Raw genomic sequence first — 25,019 nt, 5'->3', positions numbered from 1 at the left:
GCTTTTCAATATGCACTAGGGAACCAAAACTTTATATGACTGACTTTATTGCAGTATTCATTTCCTTGTCTTCTGGAACTGAACCCACAGTATCCCTAAGATATGCCTGTAACATGAAAGATCACGTATGACAATAATGAAGAAGTTTGAAATATTGCAAGAGTTAACCAAAATGCGACACAGACATGAAAGGAACAAACACTGTTGGAAAAATGGCACCAATAGACTTGCTTCATGCACAGAACGGTTGCCACAGAGGAAACCCTTCAATTTTTAACAAATACCGTATCTGAGGCACAATAAAGTGAAGTACAGTAAAATGAGGTCTGCCTGTACTAGAAAATTCACCTAGAATGCAGCTCAGAGATGAACAAAAAAGCTTTAAGCATGCTTAAGTTATAGATAAGAACTTTTGTTTCCAGCAATCTGACAGACTAGGTACTCTGATCAACCTTCCTGCTGAAAAGTGTTTTTTTTAATGCTGGATAAGATATTTCTTAAGGCTTCTAATTGCTCAAATATGGGCTTCCCTCGTGGCTCAGACAATAAAAAAATCTGCCTGCAAGACAGGAGACCCGGATTCAATCCCTGGGTTGGGGAGATCCCCTGGAAAAGGGAATGGCTACCCAGTATTCTTTTTTTTTAATCACAGTTTAATCTGGTAACAAGAGACGTGCATACATGTGTGTGTGCAAACTCACTTCAGTCGTGTTCAACTGTTTTCAACCCCATGGACTGTAGCCTGCCAGGCTCCTACCTCCGTGGGATTCTCCAGGCAAGAATTCTGCAGCAGGTTGCCATTTTCCTTCTCCAGGGGATCTTCCCAACCCAGGGATCGAACCTGGGTCTCCTGCTTTAGCAGGCAGGTTCTTTACCGCTAGCGCCACCTGGGAAGCCCCAACTCTGGTATTTAGTCAGTCCATGGTGTCTCAGAGAGACACAGCTGAGCAACGAACACACGTGTTCAGCTCAGTCGAGAATACTCAGTGGTCAAGAATACTCAGTGGCCGGGAACCAAGTGAAAGTGGGAGTACAAAGAGGTTTATATTCAGTTAATCTAAGATGTATTTTAAATGCTGCTGATTAATGTAATGTGCCTTAATTTTTAATAGTCATCTAGGTTTCAGAGGTGCTAAATGTTTAAATAAATGTCTTAAAATCTGTAAAAGATGATAAGAGGAACACTGAAGACTACACGTACCTTGAGGAAGCTCCTTGAATTGTATGTACTTGAATTGTAGTGTTCGTGGCCTCACAGACCACAGTGGGAAAAAAGGGAAAGGCAAAACTAGAGCCAAGAGGCACAATATTTAAACGAAAAACCAAGTCAGAGGGAAGGAAGTCGTTGATGAAACCATGTAAGGACAATTAAAAGACATAAATTTCCAGACTGAAAGGGCTCATTGAGTGCCCGATACAATGAATGAAAATAAACCTACACTGAAGTGCCGTATTTTGAAATTTTAAAGCACTGGGAACAAAAAAGTATATGCAGATTTCCAAAGAGACAAAAGTCACATACAAAATAACAGCAATCATAATGGTTCTACACTTCTCCAAAGGAACACTGAAAACTAAAAGGGGATGAAACAGAGCCATTAAAATTCTGAAGGAAAGGAATTTCCATCCTAAAAATCTGTACCTACACAAACCACCATTCAAGTGTAAGGGCGAAATATCTGAAAATATGTATTGAAAAAAATTATTTTCAAGTTTTTGTTTGCCATTTGTATTTCCTTTTCTGTCCGTCAGGTGTCTGTGTAAGTGTCTTGGCCCATTTTTTTTTTCACTTTTTTTTATAAAGTTCCTTGTGTTTTCTAGATGCCAAGTCCTTTGTCATTTATATAGCATGGAGATAGGATAAACAACTGGAACAGAATAAACATAAACAACTGAAAGAGTGTTCAGAAATAGATCCTCACAAATATGGAAACTTGATATGTGACAGAGCTGGAAGTACAGGTCAGCAGAGCAAGAATAAACTTTTTAAGAAAAAAATGATGCAGAGATTTTTAGCTATCCATATTGGGGGAGAAAATGATCCCTTCATTCCAAGTGGATTAAAGATTTAGCTGTTAAGGCCAAACTATAAAACATTTAAAAGACTACATAGAGTAAGACTGTCCTATGATTGTGGGTTAGGGAGAATTAAACAAGACATACCAAAAACACAAATCACAGGAAAAGATTGATGGATTCACCTTTACTACAATCAAAACCTCCACTACATCAAAAGTAAGATAAAAAGACAAGCCACCTACTAGGAGAAGATATTTATAACATATATAAGTGGCAAAGGAGTATTATATGTCAAAAACTGCAAAACCAGTTGTCAAAAATTGGGCTTCGCTTGTACTCCAGTAGTTAAGTGTCTAGCTGCCAATGCAGAGGACATGAGCTTGATCCCTGGTCCAGGAAGATTCCACATGCCTCGGGGCGTCTAAGCCTATGCACCATGACTACTGAGCCTGCACACTCTAGGGCCCTTGAGCCACGAGTACTGAAACCCAAGCACCCTAGAGCCCGCAAGCTGCAACAAGAAAAACCACCGCAGTGAGCAGCCCCCGCTCCACTAGGGAAAGCCCACAAGCGGCAACAAAGATCCAGTGCAACCAGAAATAAGTAATTTTTTAATTTAAATAAATAATATTTTAATGGCAAAACTTTATTAAGTAATAAAATTGATTAAAAGCCACTTTGGAAAATAGTTTGACATTATCTTAAACTGAAGTTCAAGATGCAAATCCCTTGTCACACAGAAATTCTACTCCTAAGCATATATACAGGAACTTGCACATATGTACCAGGATACAAATGTAAGAATATTTATAGCACATTGTTTAGAGATCCAAACATACTATAAAACAGGACAGAAATACAAAAGTTCAGGCTAATGGTTACTCTGGAGAAGGAAGAAGAAGGATTGTGGAGGAGTGCACAGGAGCCTGAGAAGTAATTAAGTCTTTTTTTTTTTCCGGCTATACATGTGGGATCTAAGTTCCTCAACCAGGGATAGAACCTGGTTGTGGAGTCTTAACCTGGAAGTGTGGAGTCTTAACCACTGGACCACCAAGGAATTCCCTAGGTCCCTTTTCTTAAACTGAGTGATGGGCAGTCTAGTCATAATATTGTTCATTATTCCTTACATGTATTTAAGTTTAAAAAAAAAAAAAAGACATGACGATAGACTGAGAAATTCTGGCATTTATGTAATAGGCATCCTGAAGAAGAAAGTAGAGGGGTATGGCGGAGAAGCCCTGTTTTAGGAGTTAAGCAAAGAGAAAGATTAAAGATTAACTTAAATCCATTTTTAAAAACGAAAAATATAAAAATTAAGTCATATTTTCAGGAGAGGATGGACTGCTTACATTTAGAAACTAGCAGGCGGAGATGGTCGGGTGGCATCACCGACGCGATGGACTTGAGTTTGAGCAAGCTCCGGGAGTTGTTGAAGGACAGGGAAGCCTGGCGTGCTGCAGTCCACGGGGTCGCAAAGAGTCAGACACAACTGAGCGACTGAACTGAACTGATTCTTTCTGAATGTCTTAAGATCAGGAGAGTGAATTAACAACACACTTTTAGGGTTGCATTGAGACCTGGGCCCCGTCTTCGAGATGTCTCCTCTTGTCTCCTCTCAGAGAGTACACGCTGGATGTCTACCGCCTCTCTTCCGTGGTCACACAGCACGATGCCAAGAAAGCTGGAGCCGAGGTGGTGAAGCAAGTGGAGCACCCTCTGCTGAGTGGCCTGCTGTACCCGGGGCTGCAGGTATGGGAGGGATGGAGTCACCTATGGCCTTTTCTGCTCTGATCCTAACTACTAGTCACAAACCTCTCTCTCAGCCCCAGTTAGACCAATGTCCTGGCTGTTGCTTCACCTTGCCGGAGGCCTACCTTCCCCCCACAGCCCCTCCCCCAGACTTCTAGACCACTCTGACTTTTTCCCCTACCTCTCTGTCCTTTAAAACGCTTCTCATCTCACATAGCTTCTTTACAGTAGTCATGATCCCTTAATTGAAGAACATTAATTTCAGAGTGATGAGTGAAAATAAATTTTAGGCATGATCTTGTTTCCCATTAAGCAAAACAAACACATCATATTTCATGTGTGTGCATTTTTGTATGAGCATGGAGAAAACATGGAAAAACTCAAACCAAGCTATTGATACTGGTTATTAGCTCAGGAAGGTGGGATGAAAATGTCGATAGACTTTTCTTCTCCCTTGTATATTTCTCTAATGTTTGATATAAGAAAATCAAGTCATACAAACTACTGTGTATAAAATAAACAAGGTCCTACTCTAGCCCAGGGAACTATATTCAATATCTAGTAATAAACTATAATGGAAAAGAATCTGAGAAAGAATATATGTATATATACGTAAAACTGAATCACTTTGCTGTATGTCAGAAACTAATAAACATTGTAAATCAACTAAACTTTAATGAAATACGTTAAAATTTTTAAAATAAATAATTTTTTTTTAGACTTAAAAGAAAATCAAGTCTTCTCTTGTTCAGGAACTCTTGATCTGTACTGTCCGTTACGGTGGCCTCTTGTCATAGTCATATGTGGCTACTGAAGTAATTAAAATTCTAGTTTTCCAGCTCTACTGGCTACATTTTAGGTTGCTTACAAGCCACATGTGGCTAGAGGCTAACCTGTTGGACAGCACAGGTGTGGAACATATTCACCCTCACCAAAAGTTCTATTAGACAGTGCTGTTCTGCGTCTTGTTTGCTTACCTTTCTCTTCTTCTCCCTCCTCTTCCCCCCACATCCAATCAGAAACTAAATTTTATTAATCCTACTTCTTAAAAATCTCCTGAATTCATTCTTGCTCTGCATCCCCACCAACTTGAAAGTGAAAGTCAGTCGGTAGTGTCTGACTCTTTGCGACTCTGTGGACTATACAGCCCATGGATTCTCCAGGCCAGAATACTGGAGTGGGTAGCCTTTCCCTTCTCCAGGGGATCTTCCCAACCCAGGGATCAAACCCAGGTCTCCTGCATTGCAGGCAGATTCTTTATCAGCTGAGCCACAAGGGAAGCCCCCTCACCAACTTCGTTCATTGTTATTTCTTACCTGGACTCTCACAGCAGCTTTCTAGCTGTTCTTTGTCTCCAGCCCTCAGGCCACAGCTCTGCATTCTGCCGTCTCACTGGTGTGATTTCCTGTAGTACATGAATTGTGCTTCTTCTCTCCTTAAAATCTTTCAGTGGCCAGGATGATGCTAGGTAGCCTCACATGACATTCAGTGTCCTGACCAACTTTTCTAACCTCATCACTCACCACTTCCCACATGCCTTGGAGTTTATGCTTTTTCAGACTGACTTAGTCATAGTTTCCCTAAATATTTCACACCCCTGTGCCTTTCACATTCTGTTTCCTCTCCTTGGTGTAAAACATCTATATGTTCTTCAGAAACAATCTCAGCCCACAGTCTGATTCTAGCCTTCACCACCACTAGGCTGAACAGATAGAGATAAACATTTCTTTGTGTTAACATGTTCCTTAAATGAACATGTAAGTTAGCCCTTGGCATGCTGTATTGAAATGACCTGTTTATGTGTCTTTCCCCCCAGCTAGTTAATTGACTTCATGGAGGCAGAATATGGGTCTCGGTGTGACTCACATCCACAGGGTTGGCACTAGGCCTGGCATGTAATAAGTGATAGTAACTGTTTATTTGCTAATTCAGTCTTGCCCCTTTTTTCTGCGCTTTCACAGCACTTGCTTCTTAATGCCAGTTATTTGACACTTGTCGCAGGCTGCCTCATTAATTGGGTACCTTTGATGTGAGCATCAGTTCAGTTCAGTTGCTCAGTCGTGTCCGACTCTTTGCGACCCCATGAATCACAGCACTCCAGGCCTCCCTGTCCATCACCAACTCCCAGAGTACACTCAGACTCAGGTCCATCGAGTCAGTGATACCATCCAGCCGTCTCATCCTCTGTTGTCCCCTTTTCTTCCTGCCCCCAATCCCTCCCAGCATCAGTCTTTTCCAGTGAGTCAGTTCTTCACATGAGGTGGCCAAAGTATTGGAGTTTCAGCTTTAGCATCATTCCTTCCAAAGAACACCCACGGCTGATCGCCTTTAGAATGGACTGGTTGGATCTCCTTGCAGTCCAAGGGACTCTCAAGAGTCTTCTCCAACACCACAGTTCAAAAGCATCAATTCTTCAGCACTCAGCTTTCTTCACAGTCCAACTCTCACATCCATACATGACCACTGGAAAAACCATAGCCTTGACTAGACGGACCTTTGTTGGCAAAGTAATGTCTCTGATTTTCAATATGCTATCTAGGTTGGCCATAACTTTCCTTCCAAAGAGTAAGCGTCTTTTATATAGTTTTGTCTTTTTCCTTTCCTTCCCTTCCCTACAGGATCGTGAGCTTCCGGAGAGCAGAGACTCTTCGTATTTTTTTACCCTGTGGTATCCACATGGAGTGGAGTTCACAGCAGGCACTCAGCAAATGTGTGTCCAGCTCTTGAAGCCAGCAGGAAGACTGAGTGCTGCTTATTTGCTGCCTGGTTTACTTTCTGAAAATTCTAATGGTTTTCAAAAGTTTCTGATCTCTTAGACCCATGTAGAAGAAATACAGTAGGAGTTCATGCTCGCGTGTTTCTTCCAACAGGCCTTGGATGAAGAATATTTGAAAGTGGATGCCCAGTTTGGAGGCGTTGATCAGAGAAAGATTTTCACCTTTGCGGAGAAGGTTAGCGTCCTCTTTATTGTCTTTTTTCTTTTGAGTCGCAGAGGTATACATTAGAGTTTCTTTCTTTGTTTCTCTTTGTTTTGTTTTATGTTTTTATCTGGGTCGGGTCTCAGCTGTAGCTCGTGGGATCTTCGTTGCAGTGTGCAGGCTCCAGAGCACGTGGGCTCTCTGGTAGGGGCATGTAGGCTCAGTGGTTGCATCTCACAGGCTTATTTGCCCTGCAGCATGTGGGATCTTGGTTTCCCAATTAGGGATCAAACCCACCTGCCGCATTGGAAGGCAAATTCTTAACCTCTGGAACACCAGAGAAGTCCACATTAGAGTTTCTTGGATGTGCCAGTCCCCGCAATCATATGGTACGGTAGGTATTATTCTCCTTATTTTGCAGATAAGAAAACTGAGCACAGAGAATAAAAAAGCTGTCCAGTATCACACAGTTAGTGACTGAGCAGGAACTAGCATTCAGGTCTATCTGACTAAAAAGCCTGTACTCTTGCTGCCACCAAGAAGCTGCCCTCAGGCCTGTTGGATTTTCTTCTTCTTTTATTCACCACACCCACCCACCCCCTTTTTTTTTTTTGCTTCTTGCCTAATAGCTCGTTTCCAGGGAAAGGCACCACCAGATAGAACTATTGTTCTTTCCCAGAGCATTTGGTCCATATTTCTCTGAATCTTACATAAACCACTCCTCTCTGCAATGAGGTTTAACGGGGTTTAGAAGAGGAAATCAGCACAAACCCCTAATAGTTCTTTTCTGGGAAATAACTTGAATAAGTTGAAAAGGGCTTTTGAGAAGTGGTTGGTATTTTTGAAAGCTTCTCAAAACCTCATGTTGGCAAGGGAGTACAGAAAATACTGCCAGTGAAAATGTAAATTCCTGATGGGTGATTTGATGCCTCTGAAATGTTTCTACACTTTGTCCTAATAATAATTACACAAATGGGTCCTCAGGAAATAATTTTTAAAGTGCAACTTGGTTGGAGTAGGGAGAGGGGGGGAATGTATAGCTTGGGAGTTCCCTGGTGGTTAGGATTTGGCACTTTCACTGCTGGGGCCCAGGTTTAATTCCTGGTTGGGGAACTGAGATCATGCAAAAAAATTCTAAAATTTTTTAATTAAAAAAATAAAAGTGCAACTTGAGCTCTGTATGGAAGTATTTATCATGTTATCAATTTAAAGCCCACTCCAGTATTCTTGCCTGGACAATTCCATGTACAGAGGAGCTTGGTGGGCTACAGTCCATGAGGTTGGAAAGAGTCGGACACTACTGAGCGCTCACACCACAATTTAGAGCACAACTTAGAAATAAATTAGTATTCAGTGGCAAGGGATTAGTTAAATACATTAAGATAAATCCTCCAGTGGGATATAACATAACATTTTTTAAAATAATTTATTTATTTGACTGCGCTGGGTCTTAGCTACAGCATGTGGGGTCTAGTTCCCTGACTAGGGATTGAACCTGAGTCTCCTGAATTGGGAGTGTACTGTCTCAGCCGCTGGACCACCAAGGAAGTCCCTATGTAACATTTTTTAATGGTTTTTAGATATATTTAATAAATGGGGAAATGTTTACAATGTAAGGTTTTTACTATTATTGAGGTATTTTCTATTCCATTTTATCTCTTAAATTTTTTTTAAAGAAGAAAAAGGGGTTTTAATTGTAGCAAAATACAAAACAAAGCAGTGTTATAGTAACTAGTACACGTAAGTATGCAAGGCACTTAGCATAGAAACAACAAGAAGTCTTATCCTTGTAAATAAATTATATATATGTATATATATAATATATATATATATAGAGAGAGAGAGAGAGAAAGAGAGAGAGTCCCCTGGAGGAAGGCATGGAAGCCCACTCCAGTCTTCTTGCCTGGAGAATCCCATAGACAGATGAGCCTGGCGGGCTACAGGCCATGGAGTCACAAAGAGTCGGAAACAACTGAAGTGACGCAGCAGCAGCAGCAGCAGCAGCAGCATGCATATATATAAAGTATAGTTGGCTTACTTTTTAATTGAACCTTTTATAATTCTAACAGAGATACAGCTGATGGCCTGTTTTTGTATGACTTAGAAGCTTAAAGAATGGTTTTTGTATTTTTTCTTAGGGTTGTAAAAAAAAAATGAAAAAAGATACGCAATAGAGACTATATATCACCCAGCAAGCCTAAAATATTTACTATCTGACCTTTTACAGAAAAGTTTTGCCCAGCCCTGTCCTAGAGATTGCATGTCTTTGTAATTCATAATAGTTAGATGTTTTTACCACTTCCCAACAATGCAAGAACCTACAACAGTTTTACCTTATTTAATGCCCTCCTGCCCTTTGTGCGGTTGTCATATATTTTAGTTTTACGTATATTTTAAATCCCAAAGACCTGTTTATAATGGTTTTCTAAGCAGTCAATTTTCATGTATATTTACCACCGCTTACCCTTCGTGATGGGCTTCCCTGGTGGCTTAGCCAGGTAAAGAACCCACCTGCCAATGCAGGAGACACTGGCTTGATCCCTGGGTCAGGAAGATCCCCTGGAGAAGGAAATGGCAACCCTCTTCAGTATTCTTGCCTGGGAAGTCCCATGAACAGAGGCGCACGATGGGCTACAGTCCTTGGGGTCTTGAAAGTCAGACATGACTTAGTGACTAAACAACCACCACCACCCTTTCTGATACTGTTGATTCCTTCTTTCAGTTTTGTGCTTCCATCCAAGATCAGTTTCCTTCAGCCTGAAGCTTCCTTTGGGTTTTGTGTCTGCAATGCAGATGTCCGTAAGGAGTTCTTACAGCTTTCTTTTTATCTGAGAACATCTTTTTTTTTTAACTGTCTTTTTTGTTTTGTTGTTTGGTAGGTTTTTGAAGAATATTTATTTATTTGGCTGTATTGGGTCTTGTGGGCCTCCCTGGTGGCTCAGCAGTAAAGAATCTGCCTGTAATACAGAAGACGCAGGTTCAGTCCCTGGGTCAGGAAGTTTCCCTGGAGGAGGGCATGGCAGCCCACTTCAGTACTCTTGCCTGGAGAATCCCATGGACTGAGGGCGGAGCCTGGCAAGCTACAGTCCATAGGGTTGGAAAGAGTTGAACATGACTGCAGTGACTAAGCATGCACACACGCACACTGGGTCTCAGTTTAAACATGTGGATCTTTGCTGTGGTAGGTGGGCTCAGTAGTTATGCCCCGGGGCATGCGGGACATTGGTTTTCCATCCAGAGATCTAACTCTGAACTTGTATCCCCTTTTTTGTTCCTCTGTGTTTTAGTTGAATATTACCTGTTGACTTTTCTTCATGTTCATTAATCCTGTCTTTTGTTGAATCCATCCACTATTGTACTGTGCCATTTTAGAACTTCATTTGTTTGTGTTTTTTTTTTAATAGGTGCCAGTTCTTTTTTATATTTCTCCATCTTTTATCCATTTCATTCATCTTTTCCTTTATTTCTTTTAATACGCCAATTACAGTTATTCTGACATCCTGATCTGCTTGTTCTAGTATCTGGATTGTTTCTGTGTCTGGTTTTATTGCCTGTTTCCTCTTGTCTGTCAGTCACTTTTTTTCTGCTTCCCGTTTCTTGTACTTTTTTATTGTATCAGGGACACCATAAATATGCTGTGGCTGCTCTCAGTGCTGTGTTTTCTGTAGGCTATTAAATTACTGACTCATCACTTTGATCCTGTCAAGGGTGGATTTTAGGCTTTGTAGAATAGGTCTACCTTACTCCTGTGAGGTAAACCTTACCTTAGGATGTGGCCTTTCTGGGGTCTCAAACTGAAATGAAACCTCAGGGTATTCACAAAGCCCTCTGTGCTTTGATTGAACCTAAACTTCAACTTCTGCCTCCCCAGCTCTGTGCAGCCCCTAAAATTTGCTCAAGTCTCCAACCTCCCAGAGCCTATTCTCTGCTGGGTTTCCCTATGTCTCTCTGAATTCTGGCACAGTTGTGATTGAATTAAGGAAGCAATGGAGGGGCTTCCCTGGTGGTCCAGTGGTTAAGAATCTGTCTTGTAACACAAGGGACACTGGTTTGATCCCTGGTCTGGGAAGGTCCCACATGCCGTGGAGCAACTAAGTCTGTGAGCCACAACCCCTGAGCCCATGCACTGCAACTGCTGAAGCCCGTGAACCCAGAGCTTGTGCTCCACAGCAAGAGAAGCCACCGCAGTGAGAACCCCTTGCATCGCAACAAAAAGGAGCCCCCACTTGTTGCAACTAGAGAAGGCCTGCCTGCAGCAACAAAGACCCACTACAGTCAAAAATAAATAAATTTTTTTTAAAAGAAAGCATTGGAGCACTTTGGGATTTTTGGAGGGCCTCTTCACTCTGGAACCCTTTCCAAATCCTTAGCCTCCTTACATCCTCTGTCTCCTCTGCTTAGTCAAGACTGCTTCTCTCTGCTTGGTCTCTTTTTCTCAGCACTCAGTTTGAAAACAAAAATGCCCTCAAAGAGAAAGCCAGGGTGGGTATGGGGTCACCTTGCCTCCCTACTCACCTGATTTGTAACCCTACACTGGTTGCTATCTAATAGAGTTGTTTATGGTGGGTAGAGTAAGTCCAATAGGTTCATGATGTAATACTAATAGACAATAGGGGAAAAAAGCTTTGTTCGTATTATGATAACCATTCAAAAGTTATATATTCAGTAGAAAAAAAGATTGGAAGGCATATATCAAACTGTTAAGTGACAGGCCAGGTTAGATGAGATTGGAGCACTGGGGAGGAATTTATACTAACATCTGCTTTTGTGTGTTTCTCTCTAACTTTTTAGTACCTTCCTGCACTTGGTTACTCAAAACGAATCCATCTGATGAATCCTATGGTTCCAGGATTAACTGGCAGCAAAATGAGCTCTTCAGAAGAGGTAGGTTACAAGCTCTGACTTGAGTTGAGAAATCTTTAGCAAAAGAGGAAAAAATTGAGGACTAGAAAGAAAAGTAACATGGCTAACTAAAATGCACAAATATTTAAGCCATAAGAAATCTTAAGTTATCCAGTTAATTCCAGTGGTTCTTGAGTATTGAAGCAGTCCTGATGGGATCCAATTATAATTTTAAGTTTTACTGCTACTAATAAGAAATACAAGCAAAAGTAGCTTCTTCAGCCATACAATTATGACAAAGTTCAGCCTTATTAATGAGAAGGCTACAGTTGCATTTCACCAAGTAACATATTTTTTATTTATTTAGTTTTTAACTTATTTTAGAGTATAATTGATTCACAGTGTTGTGTTGCAGGTATATAGCAAAGTGATTTAGTTATATATATATCCATTCTTTTTCAGATTTTTTTTCCCACGTAACTTATTACAGAATATTGGGAAGAGTTGCCTGTGCTATGCAGTAGGTCCTTGTTGACACCAGTTAGCACTTTGATTCTTACAGTGGTATTTAATATGATGATTTTGATAAATACGGTGTCTTAACATTTTAAAGTCCTGCTTGGGGAAGGTACACTTTTGTTCTGATCACTAAGGGCACAGAGTAGAAGAATTGGTAGAACCCAAAGATGTGGAAGTTTGGCTTCTGGGTTCACAAACATGGTTGATCTTTAGAATCACCTAGGGAACTTTTATAAAAGAGAGAGAGTATGTGTAGAGTAAGGCCCTGTCCTTAGAGATTCTTTTTTTTTTTAATATTTATTTATTTGGCAGTGCCAGGTCTTGTTTTCAGCACACAGGATCTTTGATCTTTGTTACAGCTTGCGAACTCTCAGTTGCAGCATGTGGGATCTAGTTCCCTGACCAGGGATTGAATCCAGCACCCCCTGTGTTGGGCGCACTGATAAAGTGGTTCTGGGGAACAACTCAGGAATCTTATTTTCTTTGACAGCCTACTAGTTGATTCAAATTGAAGTCATTTTTGGACATTCATCTAGTTCTTTAAGTCTGATTTCTAGATTATCCTATTTGGTCACGTTTACCATGTCTTCATCCTAGAAATAGCACCAGCATCAGTTCCAAAACGTGACTGCATCAGAACCACATGGAGAGCTTTTAAAAATGCAAATACCTGGGTAGACCCCAAGAAATTTTGATTTATTAGCTTTGGGTGGGGCCCAGTAGTTTATGTTATTTTAAGCACCCCAGGTGATTCACATCCAGTCCTGTGTTGACTGAGCTTGGTAACCACTGGACACAAATGAGCATGAGCTCACTCACTCCAAAATAAGAAACAAAGCCTGTTGCCCTATAAAAGACAAAGGCTCTAAATAATACCTGGTGTTGGTGATTGCTGGGAAACGTCTCCTCACACATGGAGGATGGCAGTGTCACTTGGTGTATGCCTGTCGGAAAACAGTTTGGGGCCCAGCAGTGTTTGGTAGCTTAAGGAAGTAATCCTAGAGAAGGCAAGAGGACCTCTGCAAAGAGGTTCGTTGTAGCATTGTATATAATTTGTAAAGATGAGAACAAATCTGACAGTTTAGAAACTGCTAAATAAATTCTATTATCACTAAAAATTAGGAATATAATACAACATAAAATCTACAAGTGAAGACTAGGTAGCCAATCAGAAGTACTTGTGATAATAGTCCCAAGTACATTTATTCTCTAGATATAAATTTGCAACGATTCCGTATGCTACAAACAAGGCCTGGGAAGAACAGAGAAAAATTAAAATGTTTTTATGTAGTATAGTGAGTGGTCCTTGACTCCAATTAATTCTGCTATTATTAAAGTCATTTAATGTTTACATCTTTGTCCAAAAAATTAAAATACAGATGAGTTGAGCATATTCTCATTTTCAACCACAAGAGGTCCTCCTCTCCTCCCTGGCTTCTAGGAGTCCAAGATTGATCTGCTTGATCGGAAAGAGGATGTGAAGAAAAAACTGAAGAAGGCCTTCTGTGAGCCAGGGAATGTGGAGAACAACGGCGTTCTGGCCTTCATCAGACATGTCCTCTTTCCCCTCAAGTCTGGTAAGATACTCCCTGTTTTCTTCTCAGAGTTTAGGCTGGGTCATCCCTGTGGCTTCTCATAGTCTTCCTCCAGAGACTGGCTTCTCTGATTCTCTGATCTGATTTCTCATACGTTAATGTGTGATTGAAGTGGGGATATCATTGAGATGTCTGGGTGTTTGTGACCAGAGTACCTTCTAAGTGGGGTGTCAGGGTGGGTATGAGTGGTAGAAATGAAGGTGGCAGGCATGGGGAGTAGAGAAATACAAAAGATATGTAAGACACAGTTGTTTCCCCTGAGCTTGGATGCTAGCTGGGTGTACAACACTGCCACTGATGCAATTTAAAAAACAATAAAATACTGTACGATCAAGTTTAAAATACATTGCAGAAACTACAAATACACGTTTGGGCCAGGGATGCTGACTCGCCATTGTCTGTGAGTTTGTTGGCATGGATCCTTTTTCTTACAGAGTTTGTGATCCTTCGAGATGAAAAATGGGGTGGAAACAAAACTTACACAGCTTACTTGGACCTGGAAAAGGACTTTGCTGATGAGGTAATACCAGAGGAGGATAATCCCCACTGAACTCATTCTGACAAACCTCTCCGTGTGGTCTCACCAAGTTTCTCTCTGCCATAGGGCTCTGTCATGATGATCTCAAGGCTGTATACTTTGTTAATGGCTCAGATGAGGATTCAGATGGTTCGTGGAGTAGATTAGCAAATGGCAGAAAGCTAGTATGTTGGTGTCTTAATCACTCTCCAAAGGACTTAACCTGGAATGAAGGACCAAACCCAACAAGATGAAGCATTTCAGGTACCAAATCAAGGTTCAGAAAAGAGACACAACTATAAAAGAACAGAAGAGAGACTACTATTCATTTCGACAATTTGACAAAAGACCTACTAGATGCCCTTATGTTTGGCACCATGCTAGGGGCTGACATTACGAAGAGGATTAAATCTTCGTGAAGCTCCTATAGTCCATAGGAGAGGATGACATGTAAATAAATGTCATTTACTGCTTACTGTACCATGTATACATGGTCCAGAAATAGAACGGGAGGAAGTGACTAACTGGCTGTCTGGGAAAGCTTTGTGGAGGGAATAACGTTCACACACTGTTCACTCATTAGGGGTTCTTCAGGAAACCCATGAGGGAATTCATTGTGTGAGACATGGTAAGAGGAAGCAGCGTGGTATCTAGGGACTCACAAGTGGTTTAGAATCTGACTGAAGTCCACAAGGCGAGGGGGCCACTGTGAGAGAGGAAGACAGGGCCAGATGATAAAGGAAAGGAGTAATGACCATATAGTGGATGAGATGGGGGTCTTACCTGGCTCTGAACGTGGGCTGAATCAGCAGTATGACAGGGCTGTCAGAAATGTTCATGAGGTCTTAGCCTCATCGTCAGAAATGTAGAGTCCAGACCGGGGAGTTGATCATTCAGTTCTCCGACGTTCTGAGTACCTTTGGTAAGATACATGTGCTTATCTGCACTAACACAGTTGCCACTGGCCATTTTGGTTGTGTTGGACTTTTTGTGAGGTTTTTTGTCAAGTAAACCTCACAAAAATAAGTTTGGTAATGTTCATTTGACAAGCTGGAGTGTATTGATGGGGAGAGGAAGGATGCCATGATAGGGAACAGGTTGCAAACCAGGTCATAAAGCACAAGCTGAAAGAACTGGGCATGTTGAACTGGGATGCAAGTATGTGTTCACCTATCCTCAAACCCAAGGACTCTCCTGAGTTAGGGGTGAGGTTTCTTCCTGTGGCAACAGAGGGCTGAACCAGGACTGCAGATGCAGACTGCAGGGAGGCTTGCTTAAGCTTGAAGAACTTTGTAGTGACCTCAGTTGTGTGGTGATGGACAGGGCTGTCTTGCCTGACCTTTCATTCCCCATCACTGGGGTGTTCAGGCAGAGGCCAGAGGATCACTGGAGGCAATGTCATATGAGAGTTTGAGCATCCAATGGAAGAAAAGACTTAGTGACCTCTGAGTTCTGAGGTTCCTTCAGGCCCATTTTTTGGATATTTGGCAACTGTTGCTCTGAAACCCTCTGTCTGCAGCCTGAGGCAGGCCACGGAACCCACACTCAACTCTTCAACCTCATGAGCAGTCCTTTGTGGGACTGATAAGAAGGCTTCCCTGGTGGCTCAGATGGTAAAGAATCTGCCTACAAAGCAGGAGACCCAGGTTCAATCCCTGGGTCGGGAAGATCCCCTGGAGAAGGGAATGGCTACACATTGCAGTATTCTTGCCTGGAGAGCCCCATGGACAGAGGAGCCTGACGGGCTGCAGTCCACGGGGTCACAGAGTCAGACATGACTGAGTGATCAACACTTTCACTTTATTTCACAAAGAAGGACTAGAAGAAATGTTTCTGAAGAAAGAGCCTGACGACATAACCAGCAGCACTGCCTGTGATGGTAGACTCGTTCTCATCTGCACCGACACAGTTGCCACTGGCCACATGTGACCAGGACAACAGAGGAACTGAATTCTAACTTAGATTTAAATATCTACATCCGGCTTGTGGCCACCGTACTGGACAGTGCAGGTCTAAAGCCTATCTTTTGTTAAAAAGAAAGGAGTTCCCTGGTGGTCCAGTGGTTAGGACTTGGTTCTAGAACCAGGTTCAACCCCTTGTCAGGGAACTAGATCCCACATGCTACATGGTGTGGCCGACAACAACAAAAACACCATTCCCAAGAAAATGAAGGAGTAGCATCGCAAACAAAACATAGGCAGTGTTTCATTACATGTGTTCATACCTAAGGGACATCTATCAGAATACCTGAGAAGATCCTTTCGGGCCAGATTTAGGATGTAAAGGTTCTAGTCCTGGGACACGAGAAGAAAAAATGGAATTACTGAGCTCCTACCATGTACTAGTACTACGCATCATTTTCACCCATGTTAAGTAATTTAATCCTCATTCCGACGCTGGAAGATACAAATATTGTTATTTTCATTCTTTTTTTTTTTAAGTGAAGAATCCAAAGCTCAGAGAGGTTAAGTGCCTGGTTTGAGGTCACCCAGCTAGCTGGGACTCTCACCTCAGGTGAGCTAACTCCAGAGCCTTTGTTCTTCCTTCTTGCTCACTCATCTCCCCCTCAGGCTGTCTGTAGCCCCTGGGTTCCCGTGTGAATGTTTCCGTGCATATAAATAATACCTGCTTTATGCCACTACTCAGAGCGTAAATGGAGGAATTTGAGTCATCCCAGGTGGCGCTAGTGGTAAAGAACCCACCTGCCAATGCAGGAGACTCAAGAGACTTGAGTTCAGTCCCTGGGTCAGGAAGATCCCCTGGAGAAGGGGACAAAAACCCACTGCAGTATTCTTACCTAGAGAATCCCATGGACAGAGGAGCCTGGCGGGCTACAGTCCATGGGGTTGCAAAGAATCGGACATAACTGAGCGACTTAGCACACACAGTGAAATTTGACTAATCAGAAACATTTAGCCTCTACAAACTCTCAAGTTAGTATGGAATTCAGTGTCAGAAGACCTGGGTCTCTGACAAACTAGATAACCTTTTGAACCTGTGTCCCCTTCTCTGCTCTGCCAGCTTCACAAGGTTGTTCTAAGGTTCGAATAAGACTGCTGGGAAAACGCCGTGCATTCTATCCGCACTTTTTCTTAGTAGATCCAGGTGTCCTGTGCCCCTCTCACCCGGCCTTGGATTCTTGCAGGTTGTACACCCTGGAGACCTAAAGAATTCTGTTGAAGTTGCCCTGAACAAGTTGCTGGATCCCATCCGGGAGAAGTTTAATACCCCTGCTCTGAAGAAACTGTCCAGCGCTGCCTACCCAGATCCCTCAAAGCAGAGTAAGGCCAGCTGGGAAGGGGCCCGGGAAGGGGGGTGTGTGGGGGCTGCTGACATGAGAGAGCATGAGCAACATGTAGAGAGCCTGTCAGTACCTCAGAAGAGCGTTTGTCCCAAGAAGCCAGGAGGGTCTGAAATGCAGGAATGTCATGCCCCATTGACTGCTGGAATGGAAAACTCCAGTCATCTTGAATTTGGTTTGGTCGGTACCATGAAGCAATTTTGCTCTTGTTTTAGTCGCTAAGTCATGACTGACTCTTTTGCGACACCATGGACTGGAGCCCCACCAGACTCCTCTGTCCATGGGATTTCCCAGGCAAGAATCCTGGAGGGGGATGGTGTTTCCTCCTCCAAGGGATCATCCGACTCAGGGATCGAACCCACGTCACCTGCATTGGCAGTGGGTTCACCGCTGAGCCACCTGAAGCGGATACCCTGCTGGCAGTGCTGCTGTGAGGCACACGCTCTGGTCCTTTCACGAAACCCACGTCTTCAGTTAGGGAGACAGGTTGCGTTAGACTCTGAGGCTGACGTAGCTGCTCAGGCAGGGCCTGCACAGCTCCTTAGGGAAGCTGATCTCTAGATTCGTCCAGTTCCCGCTACGTTTTCCTAACTGGCTCTTAGTCAACCAGCCATGTAGCCACGAAGCTGAGATGTTAACATTGATCGTCTTTGTGGGGGCCTCCCAGAATAGGCTCAGTACTTACATATGGAACGTGTGAATGGCGGCAAAGCTACACCAACCCCACCTCTCCCCTCCAGCCCAATACCTGAGGTGGGGAGAGGTGAAATCTGGTACTTCTCAGCAGCGGCTGCCTCTGTTCCAATTCAGTGGGTGGATTCTGGGGATTCTGCACTAAGTCCTGTTTGTGTCCTCGTTTGAGGGCATCAGCAGCTGACCTGTCGTGGGACGGAGGAGAGCTCTGAACCTTGGGTTCTTCTCATCCTCAGAGCCAGCTGTCAAAGGCCCTGCCAAGAATTCAGAACCAGAGGAGGTCATCCCATCCCGGCTGGATATCCGTGTGGGGAAAGTCATTAGTGTGGACAAGGTACTCATTTTCCACCACATCCTGGAGAGGCAGACAGGGGTCAGGTTTGTCTGCTTCCATCTGGAGGAAACCTGGCCTGGGAGGAAAAGCAACAGCCCTTAGGTCATACTGCAAGTCAGCACCTAAGCATCTAGTTTGAGGCATCAGGCCTTTCCCCTGGCCATCTCTGAACCTTATGCAACCAAACACAGCCAGGAACTCAGAGTACAGAGCGGATGTTAGTCAGAAGGAACTTGTTTATCACATCCAGTCTGATGGACTCACCTGGTATCTCCCAGCTTGTCTGAACTAGTTACAGGCCTTATCATTGATCAGCCACTTTGTCCTTCCCTGTCCCCACCCGAGAAAATGGTGAAGGGAGAAAGAAGGACTTCCTCTTTCTCAGAGGCAGAAAGCTTTGTAGCCAATGTCCTAGGACCAGTGGTCTGGGTATTTTTTTCTCCCAGTATATATTTGCTTTTCGCCATTTAGACCAACCACCAAAACTACCTTGAAAGAGCTGCTAATGCTCTTGTTTCAGATGGTGAAGCCAGTAGCCATCCCCCATCTTCCAGTCCCCCCCAGGACTGGGTTTGATCCGGCACACATTTGGCCATAAGGATGGTCACCCAGGCACTCCAGGCCATTTTAATCTCTGTTAGAGACTCCTTTCACCTCTAATGCACGTAATTAGCCTCATGTTACTCAAATCTGCCTCTTCGGGGCCCTTTCTCATGTCTGCTATCTGAGACCTGGAGAGTTAGCTCTAGAGGGTTCCTCTTGGGGCCCCTGTAGAGAATGGATGCCCTTTTCTAGAGCCAGAGGACTCACCCGGCCCCATGATCTGTTCCACTGGGATACTCTCCAAGACTTGACATCTCTTGTGGCAGCACCCAGATGCAGACAGCCTGTATGTGGAGAAGATTGATGTGGGGGAAGCTGAGCCACGGACTGTGGTGAGCGGCCTGGTGCAGTTTGTGCCCAAGGAGGAACTGCAGGACAGGCTGGTGGTGGTGCTGTGCAATCTGAAACCCCAAAAGATGAGAGGAGTTGAGTCCCAAGGCATGCTCCTGTGCGCTTCTTTGTGAGTGAGAACCAGGGGTTAGAGGGCGTTGGGCGGCCAGGAAGAGGGGGGTGGCCCACATGCTGCCCTTCCACATACCAGGTGGAGGCCCTGAGAATACGCCCCAAAAGATGATGCATGGAGGAATTACTTATTGTACAAGAACCGTGGATAAAGCACTTTACCTGAAGTTAACTGTATTAAAATAGAAATTGAAGATTCAGAGCTATGTGCATGCTCAAATCTCTCTACTAGTAATGGGTGAAGCCAGGATTCAAACCCAGTTCATTGGCTATTACGTCATATCCCTTAAAAGCCCAAATTTTGGAATCTCTCCTGACACAGGATTTCAGTTGAGCCCTGGTTGACCCAGTGCTGGTAATGTCCAGAGATGTGGTCCAGCAGTGAGGAGCTCCTGGGGCTCTGGCATTGAGGGTACCCTAAATCCTATTAGAGCCCCTGAAGTAAAGGCCCCAATGCTTTGGCCTCCACGGCGGCTGGAGGCCATCCATGGCCTCACTGTCTCATTGTCCTGTGTGTCCTTCCAGAGAAGGGGTAGACCGCAAGGTTGAGCCTCTAGACCCTCCTGCAGGCTCTGCTCCTGGTGAGCGAGTGTTTGTGAAGGGCTATGAGAAGGGCCAACCAGACGAAGAGCTGAAGCCCAAGAAGAAAGTCTTTGAGAAATTGCAGGTAACAAGCTGCACTTTTTCCCTCTTTCCGGGGCTGCCCGGACTGTCTGCAAATTGCTGTTACTGATTCCACACCTGCCCTTTCCCCAGCTGGGCCTTCCTGCATCTAAGCCCCTCTCTTCCTTCATTCCAGCCCTCTGAAATGAGGTGCCTGAGAGCCCACGGGCCTTCACAGGCACTGAGCACTGACAGGCTGTTAGAGGCAGCGTGTGAGGCACTGCAGATGTTTCCTCATTAGATCTTCATCTGTGATGGGAGATGATCCCCAGTTTATCTGGCACGGCCACATAGGGTCACCAGAAGTGAAAGAGCCAGGATCAGAGCCCTCCTGGAGTCCTTCCTGCCCAGCCTGGTGTGAGAGCACTGATTCTCAGAGCACTGACTTGTATCACCTGCCCAGAATTCATTCATTCATTCAGCACCTGTTGAGTCCCTAACATGTACCTCTGGCACTGTTCTAGTTGCTGGGGCTACATCACTGCATAAAGCAGCAGAGATTCACTCTCCTTGCGCAGCTAAGTCACTGCACATGTGGCTTTATCTAGTTAATACTTCGTTTCCTCAACAGACAAGTGTTTCTGGAGGGCTTTTAGAGTGGTTTCTACCTCTCTGTGCTCCTGCAAGTGACACCTGGCTTTATCCACTCCCTCCTTTCCTAGTTTCCCAGGCTGCTTTTTTGAGTCAACTTATTTTTTTCTGGCTATAAAATAAGTTTTCATTGTAGAAATGTCTAAAATGTAGGGGGAACAAAACTAACATCTATAATTCTGCTACCTTCTGGTTCTGAAAAATGTCCTTAGTGATTGGTTTCCTTCTGGACTTTTTATGTGTAGTGATAATGTGTTTATATTGGTAGTTTGAGTCGTACTATATGTTTATTCTTTTTTTTTTAACTTTATGCTTCAAAAATTTACCCATCTTTTAAATACTGAGGAGTGAGAATCATATATATATAGTATAGTATCATAATGATCATTTCCAAAACCTTATTTGGACATTGAGGTTGTTCTCAGATTTTCATTTAGAATGCTACAGTCGATGCATTATACCAGTTCTTTGTACTTATTCATGATTATTTTCTTAAACTAAATTCCTAAAGGACTGCAAGAAAACAGACTCTTATACTACTAGTAATGTAAGGTGACTCAACTTCTCTAAGAGAGCAGTTTGTGACAACTTTCATCTCCTATCATTTGCCTAAGGTAAGTTCACTTTAGGAATTTAGTTTATAATCACTTTTTTTTGTTATTTTTCTTGCCCAGGCTGACTTTAAAATTTCTGACGAGTGCATTGCACAGTGGAAGCAAACCAACTTCATGACCAAGCTGGGGTCCATCTCCTGTAAATCGCTGAAAGGGGGGAACATCAGCTAGCCAACCTGGCGTCTTCCTCCCTTTTCTCATCATCCTTAGTCATCTGCTCTCTCCTTAATTTGCTCCATCCGTCACCTGCTTATCCATCTCCCAGGACACTGAAGCAGGACATTCAGGACTCTTTCAGGCACAGACTGGGTGAGGGGCAGCTCAGCCTCCCTAGGATCCAGGAGCACCCTGTCTGGCTGCAGGGAGAGGCTGACCTGGGGAGTGAAGGGGAGTCCAGCCCTACCTTCTTCCCTTGGCAGCTGACCTGACAAATCTGGCTTCAATGTAATGTAACTCAGAAAAAGTCTATGCCATAACCCTTCCAATTGGAAGAATATTGGTTTCCAGTTTTCCTAGAGTTGTCACGGCAGCCATGTCTCTGGCTGGGATCTGGTGCCTGAACCAGGCTAATTACAGCCTCTCCCCAACAGGAAACTGTGGGATTTGAAAAGGGGAGGGAAGGGAAAACAGAGAACCTAGTGGTCTACCAAGTGGCTGGCAGCTTTCCCCCAGCATGCCAACTCTGAGGCTTGGCGCTGGGGGGTAGGACCTGCCCCAGGGCTCCTGGAATGTCCTTTGATCATGCTAGGTGGGGATACTCCCTCAACCAGCTGTGTGGTGTTGGATGGCACAGACTGGTTTTTTCTTCGGGGTGGGGTACTTCTCCATAAGCCATCTCAGAACCACTAAATGTCGCTGTCATAAATTCAAATAAAATATTTGAACAAGGGTGCCTGGATGGGACCTGTCTGTGAGCTGGGCCAGCTCGGCAGAGAACACAGTATAGCAGCTTCTGGGCTCCTCACCCTGCCTAGGGCTGCATGTATCTTGGACTTTTGAACCTGTAATGGGGGCATGGATGGACTGGGCTGGACCGCAGATACCTTGACTTTCCCTATAGCTGTGTTGAGCAGAAAAGGCTCACTTTGGGGTCCAGAACATTTTCCTTTCTAAATGTAGGGTACAGACCACCACCCTGACCCTCCCCATTAAGAAGCACCAGCCACAACCAAGTTTTAATCATTTAATTAACACCTTCGAATGAAATCCACACAGTTTTTCCATGTGTCTCACTCCGGCTTCAGGGCAGAAGGAACAGATTGTATAGACATATCAAAGACTCAAAAATTTAAAGAAATATATATATATATATACTTCTCTCTCTAACATTTTTATGGAAATTAAAAATCAGAGGCTTTTGGTCTCCATGTGTACTAGGTCAAGTTCATTTACCCCAGAGGACAAAGGATTGCCTCTTGGGAGATCCTCCCTTCGCCTTTCAACTCTGTCCCACCCAGTGGGGAAACAAGCTCAGAGGACTAACTGAAGATAAGGAGTAACAAAGAGGGGAGGGAGAGAGAAGGTGGGCTCCCTCCCACTTCCAGCAGCTCTCTGGCCGCTGCCTAGGCTTGATGTCATGGAAGCTCTGGCCTGGTCCTAGTCCCTCATTCCCAGGAGGTTGATCAGGAGCTCTGAGCAGAGCTGGTTTACCGACTTGTCTTCCCCATCTTACTGGGCAGGCACAACACAGCAGGCAGGCAAGAGCACTGGTTTATAGCTGCAGAGAAGATGGTAGAGAGGGCCAGAGGAACCTGGGCTCTCCAACTACATCCCCCGTGTTCCCAGCTCTTGTTTTGGGAGAGGGTCAACCTGTCTCCTGGGTGGAGGAGAAGCAGCTAAAAAGGTTCCTTGTCCAGCTCAAGCCTGAGTCACTGTTGAAGAAAGAAGATCAATACAGAAGGGGCAACCCTGGTGACAGCCACACTGCAGGAGGAAGCAGTAGGGTGACCCCCGTGGAACCTCAGAGGAAACGAGCTTACCAGCATAGTGGCGCTGGTTGAACATGGAAAGATCAGTAAGATTCCTGGAGAGATCAGTAGCAGAGACTGACATCTACAGGGGGGAACCACCCAGCCCACCCCTAGGAGCAGCAAGTGCCCCCGCTTTGACTAGGGGAAAGTCTGGAACAGAATGCACCCTTGGCTTCCCATCCTGTCACTCAGTGTCAGCACCCTCCCCCAGTAGAACCACCTGCACTAACAGGCAGCTGCAGAAAGGACATGCACAGAGCAGAGCAAAGGTAGGTCAGGATGAAATCCACAGGGCAAGGTCCTAGCCCACTGCCCAAAGAAGCTCTTCCCTGCCAGCCCCAGCCCCACCCTTTGATCCACGTCCTCAGTACTTCCTAAGCTGAAAGGGACCCAACTCTGCCACGGCCTGTGGGCTCCTGCCTCTGAAGAGTCATGCTCGCCCACCCCAACCTGATCAAGTGAAATGGGGCCAAGTGACCCATGACATGACTCCCTGCTCTGTTCTCGGAGGGCAGAGTGAGCCTGTGAACCTCCCCTCTGGTGGTCTCCACCACCCATTTGGACCTTGACAGACTCCCAACTTCCTGTCCCCTGCATGAAGCACCTGGCGGAACTAGAAGGCAGGAAGCTGGTTGGTGGTAAGTTGAGGCACAGGGGGGCTAGCCCCCGCTGCACCTTTTGTGCTTTGGAATGCCACAGCCCCAATCCTGCCTCCAGCCTGGAGAAGCCTGTGGGAATACGACTTGCCTACCTCCAAGAACTAAGAAAAGGAGCAAACTGGATCAGAGGGTGGGGACAGGTTAGTTCCAGCCATGGGCTGGCTGCTGGGGACTGATGCTGCTGCCATGTAAACAGGCCCTTGGAATGTGGCTTCACGGGCCCTGGGGGATGGACATGCAGCCACTTTTCAAAAGTGCTTTGATTCTGGACTACAGCATGTGCATGATTTGGATATGAAAAAAAAGAAAAAGTGAGGTGCTGTGGTCCCCCATCTCTGTGGCCTTGAGGCCAGCAGGGGGCGCAGACCTCCACTCCCACCAGCTACCTCCTCCAAGATGAGGCTAAGGCCAAGACTGAAGCAGCAGCTGCCAGAGGTGAGTCCATTCAGGAAAAGGCATGAGAGCTGGGTGACTTGGAGGACAGGATCCACACAGGCTTGCATAAATACCGAAGGCCATGGAGGTTAAGGCTGCAGGCGTTCCCCCCATTAGGTTAAGTGTCTGCCGTATCCTCTCATCCTCGGAGCCGCTCAGGTCCCTGAGAATGTATTCCTGGGATGGGTCAGCAGTGCCAGCGAGGTGTCTGGTGGTCAGACCAGCTCTTTCTATGGGTCTGCAGAGGGCAAAGAAAGGACACTCAGCCAAGGGCCCCTGAGTTTGGTTCTGGCCACTAAGAGCCCAGGGCACATCCTCACCCCCTTGCTTTACTGACCACGCCAACAGCACAGGGCTCAACATTTTACAAATGCTCCCTCTGCCTCTATAAAGTATCACTCCTCACACTTCACAGTGAGGAACTCGAGGCCAGGATGGGTGGATAAAATGGCAGAGCTGGAATTCAAACTCAGTAGGTCTGACTCCAGAGACCCTCATACCAAACTCCTTCAATGGAGCTCATCGGAGGTGACAG

The 25,019-nt window shown here is 44.6% G+C and overlaps 2 protein-coding genes across 4 annotated transcripts in view; one reads left to right on the top strand and one right to left on the bottom strand.

The window, feature by feature from the left end:
• Positions 1-22,310, top strand: part of YARS (tyrosyl-tRNA synthetase) — a 31,362-nt gene extending 9,052 nt beyond the window's left edge. The window contains exons 4-13 of the mRNA XM_018057918.1: positions 3,639-3,768; positions 6,639-6,719; positions 11,478-11,570; positions 13,489-13,624; positions 14,077-14,162; positions 17,305-17,440; positions 18,390-18,487; positions 19,357-19,550; positions 20,078-20,219; positions 21,481-22,310. Coding sequence (XP_017913407.1) covers positions 3,639-3,768; positions 6,639-6,719; positions 11,478-11,570; positions 13,489-13,624; positions 14,077-14,162; positions 17,305-17,440; positions 18,390-18,487; positions 19,357-19,550; positions 20,078-20,219; positions 21,481-21,591 — 1,207 coding nt within the window. The 3' untranslated portion in view covers positions 21,592-22,310. The remainder of the gene's footprint in view (positions 1-3,638; positions 3,769-6,638; positions 6,720-11,477; positions 11,571-13,488; positions 13,625-14,076; positions 14,163-17,304; positions 17,441-18,389; positions 18,488-19,356; positions 19,551-20,077; positions 20,220-21,480) is intronic.
• Positions 22,590-25,019, bottom strand: part of KIAA1522 (KIAA1522 ortholog) — a 28,524-nt gene continuing 26,094 nt past the window's right edge. For all 3 annotated transcript variants that reach the window (XM_018057898.1, XM_018057900.1, XM_018057908.1), the window contains exon 7: positions 22,590-24,722. In XM_018057898.1, coding sequence (XP_017913387.1) covers positions 24,715-24,722 — 8 coding nt within the window. In that variant the 3' untranslated portion in view covers positions 22,590-24,714. The remainder of the gene's footprint in view (positions 24,723-25,019) is intronic.

This window comes from Capra hircus, chromosome 2 (genome assembly GCF_001704415.2).
Source record: "Capra hircus breed San Clemente chromosome 2, ASM170441v1, whole genome shotgun sequence".
NCBI classification, from domain to species: Eukaryota; Metazoa; Chordata; class Mammalia; order Artiodactyla; family Bovidae; genus Capra; species Capra hircus.
The sequence above is the reverse complement of the archived record's forward strand: the minus strand, read 5'-3'. Positions and strand labels throughout refer to the sequence as shown.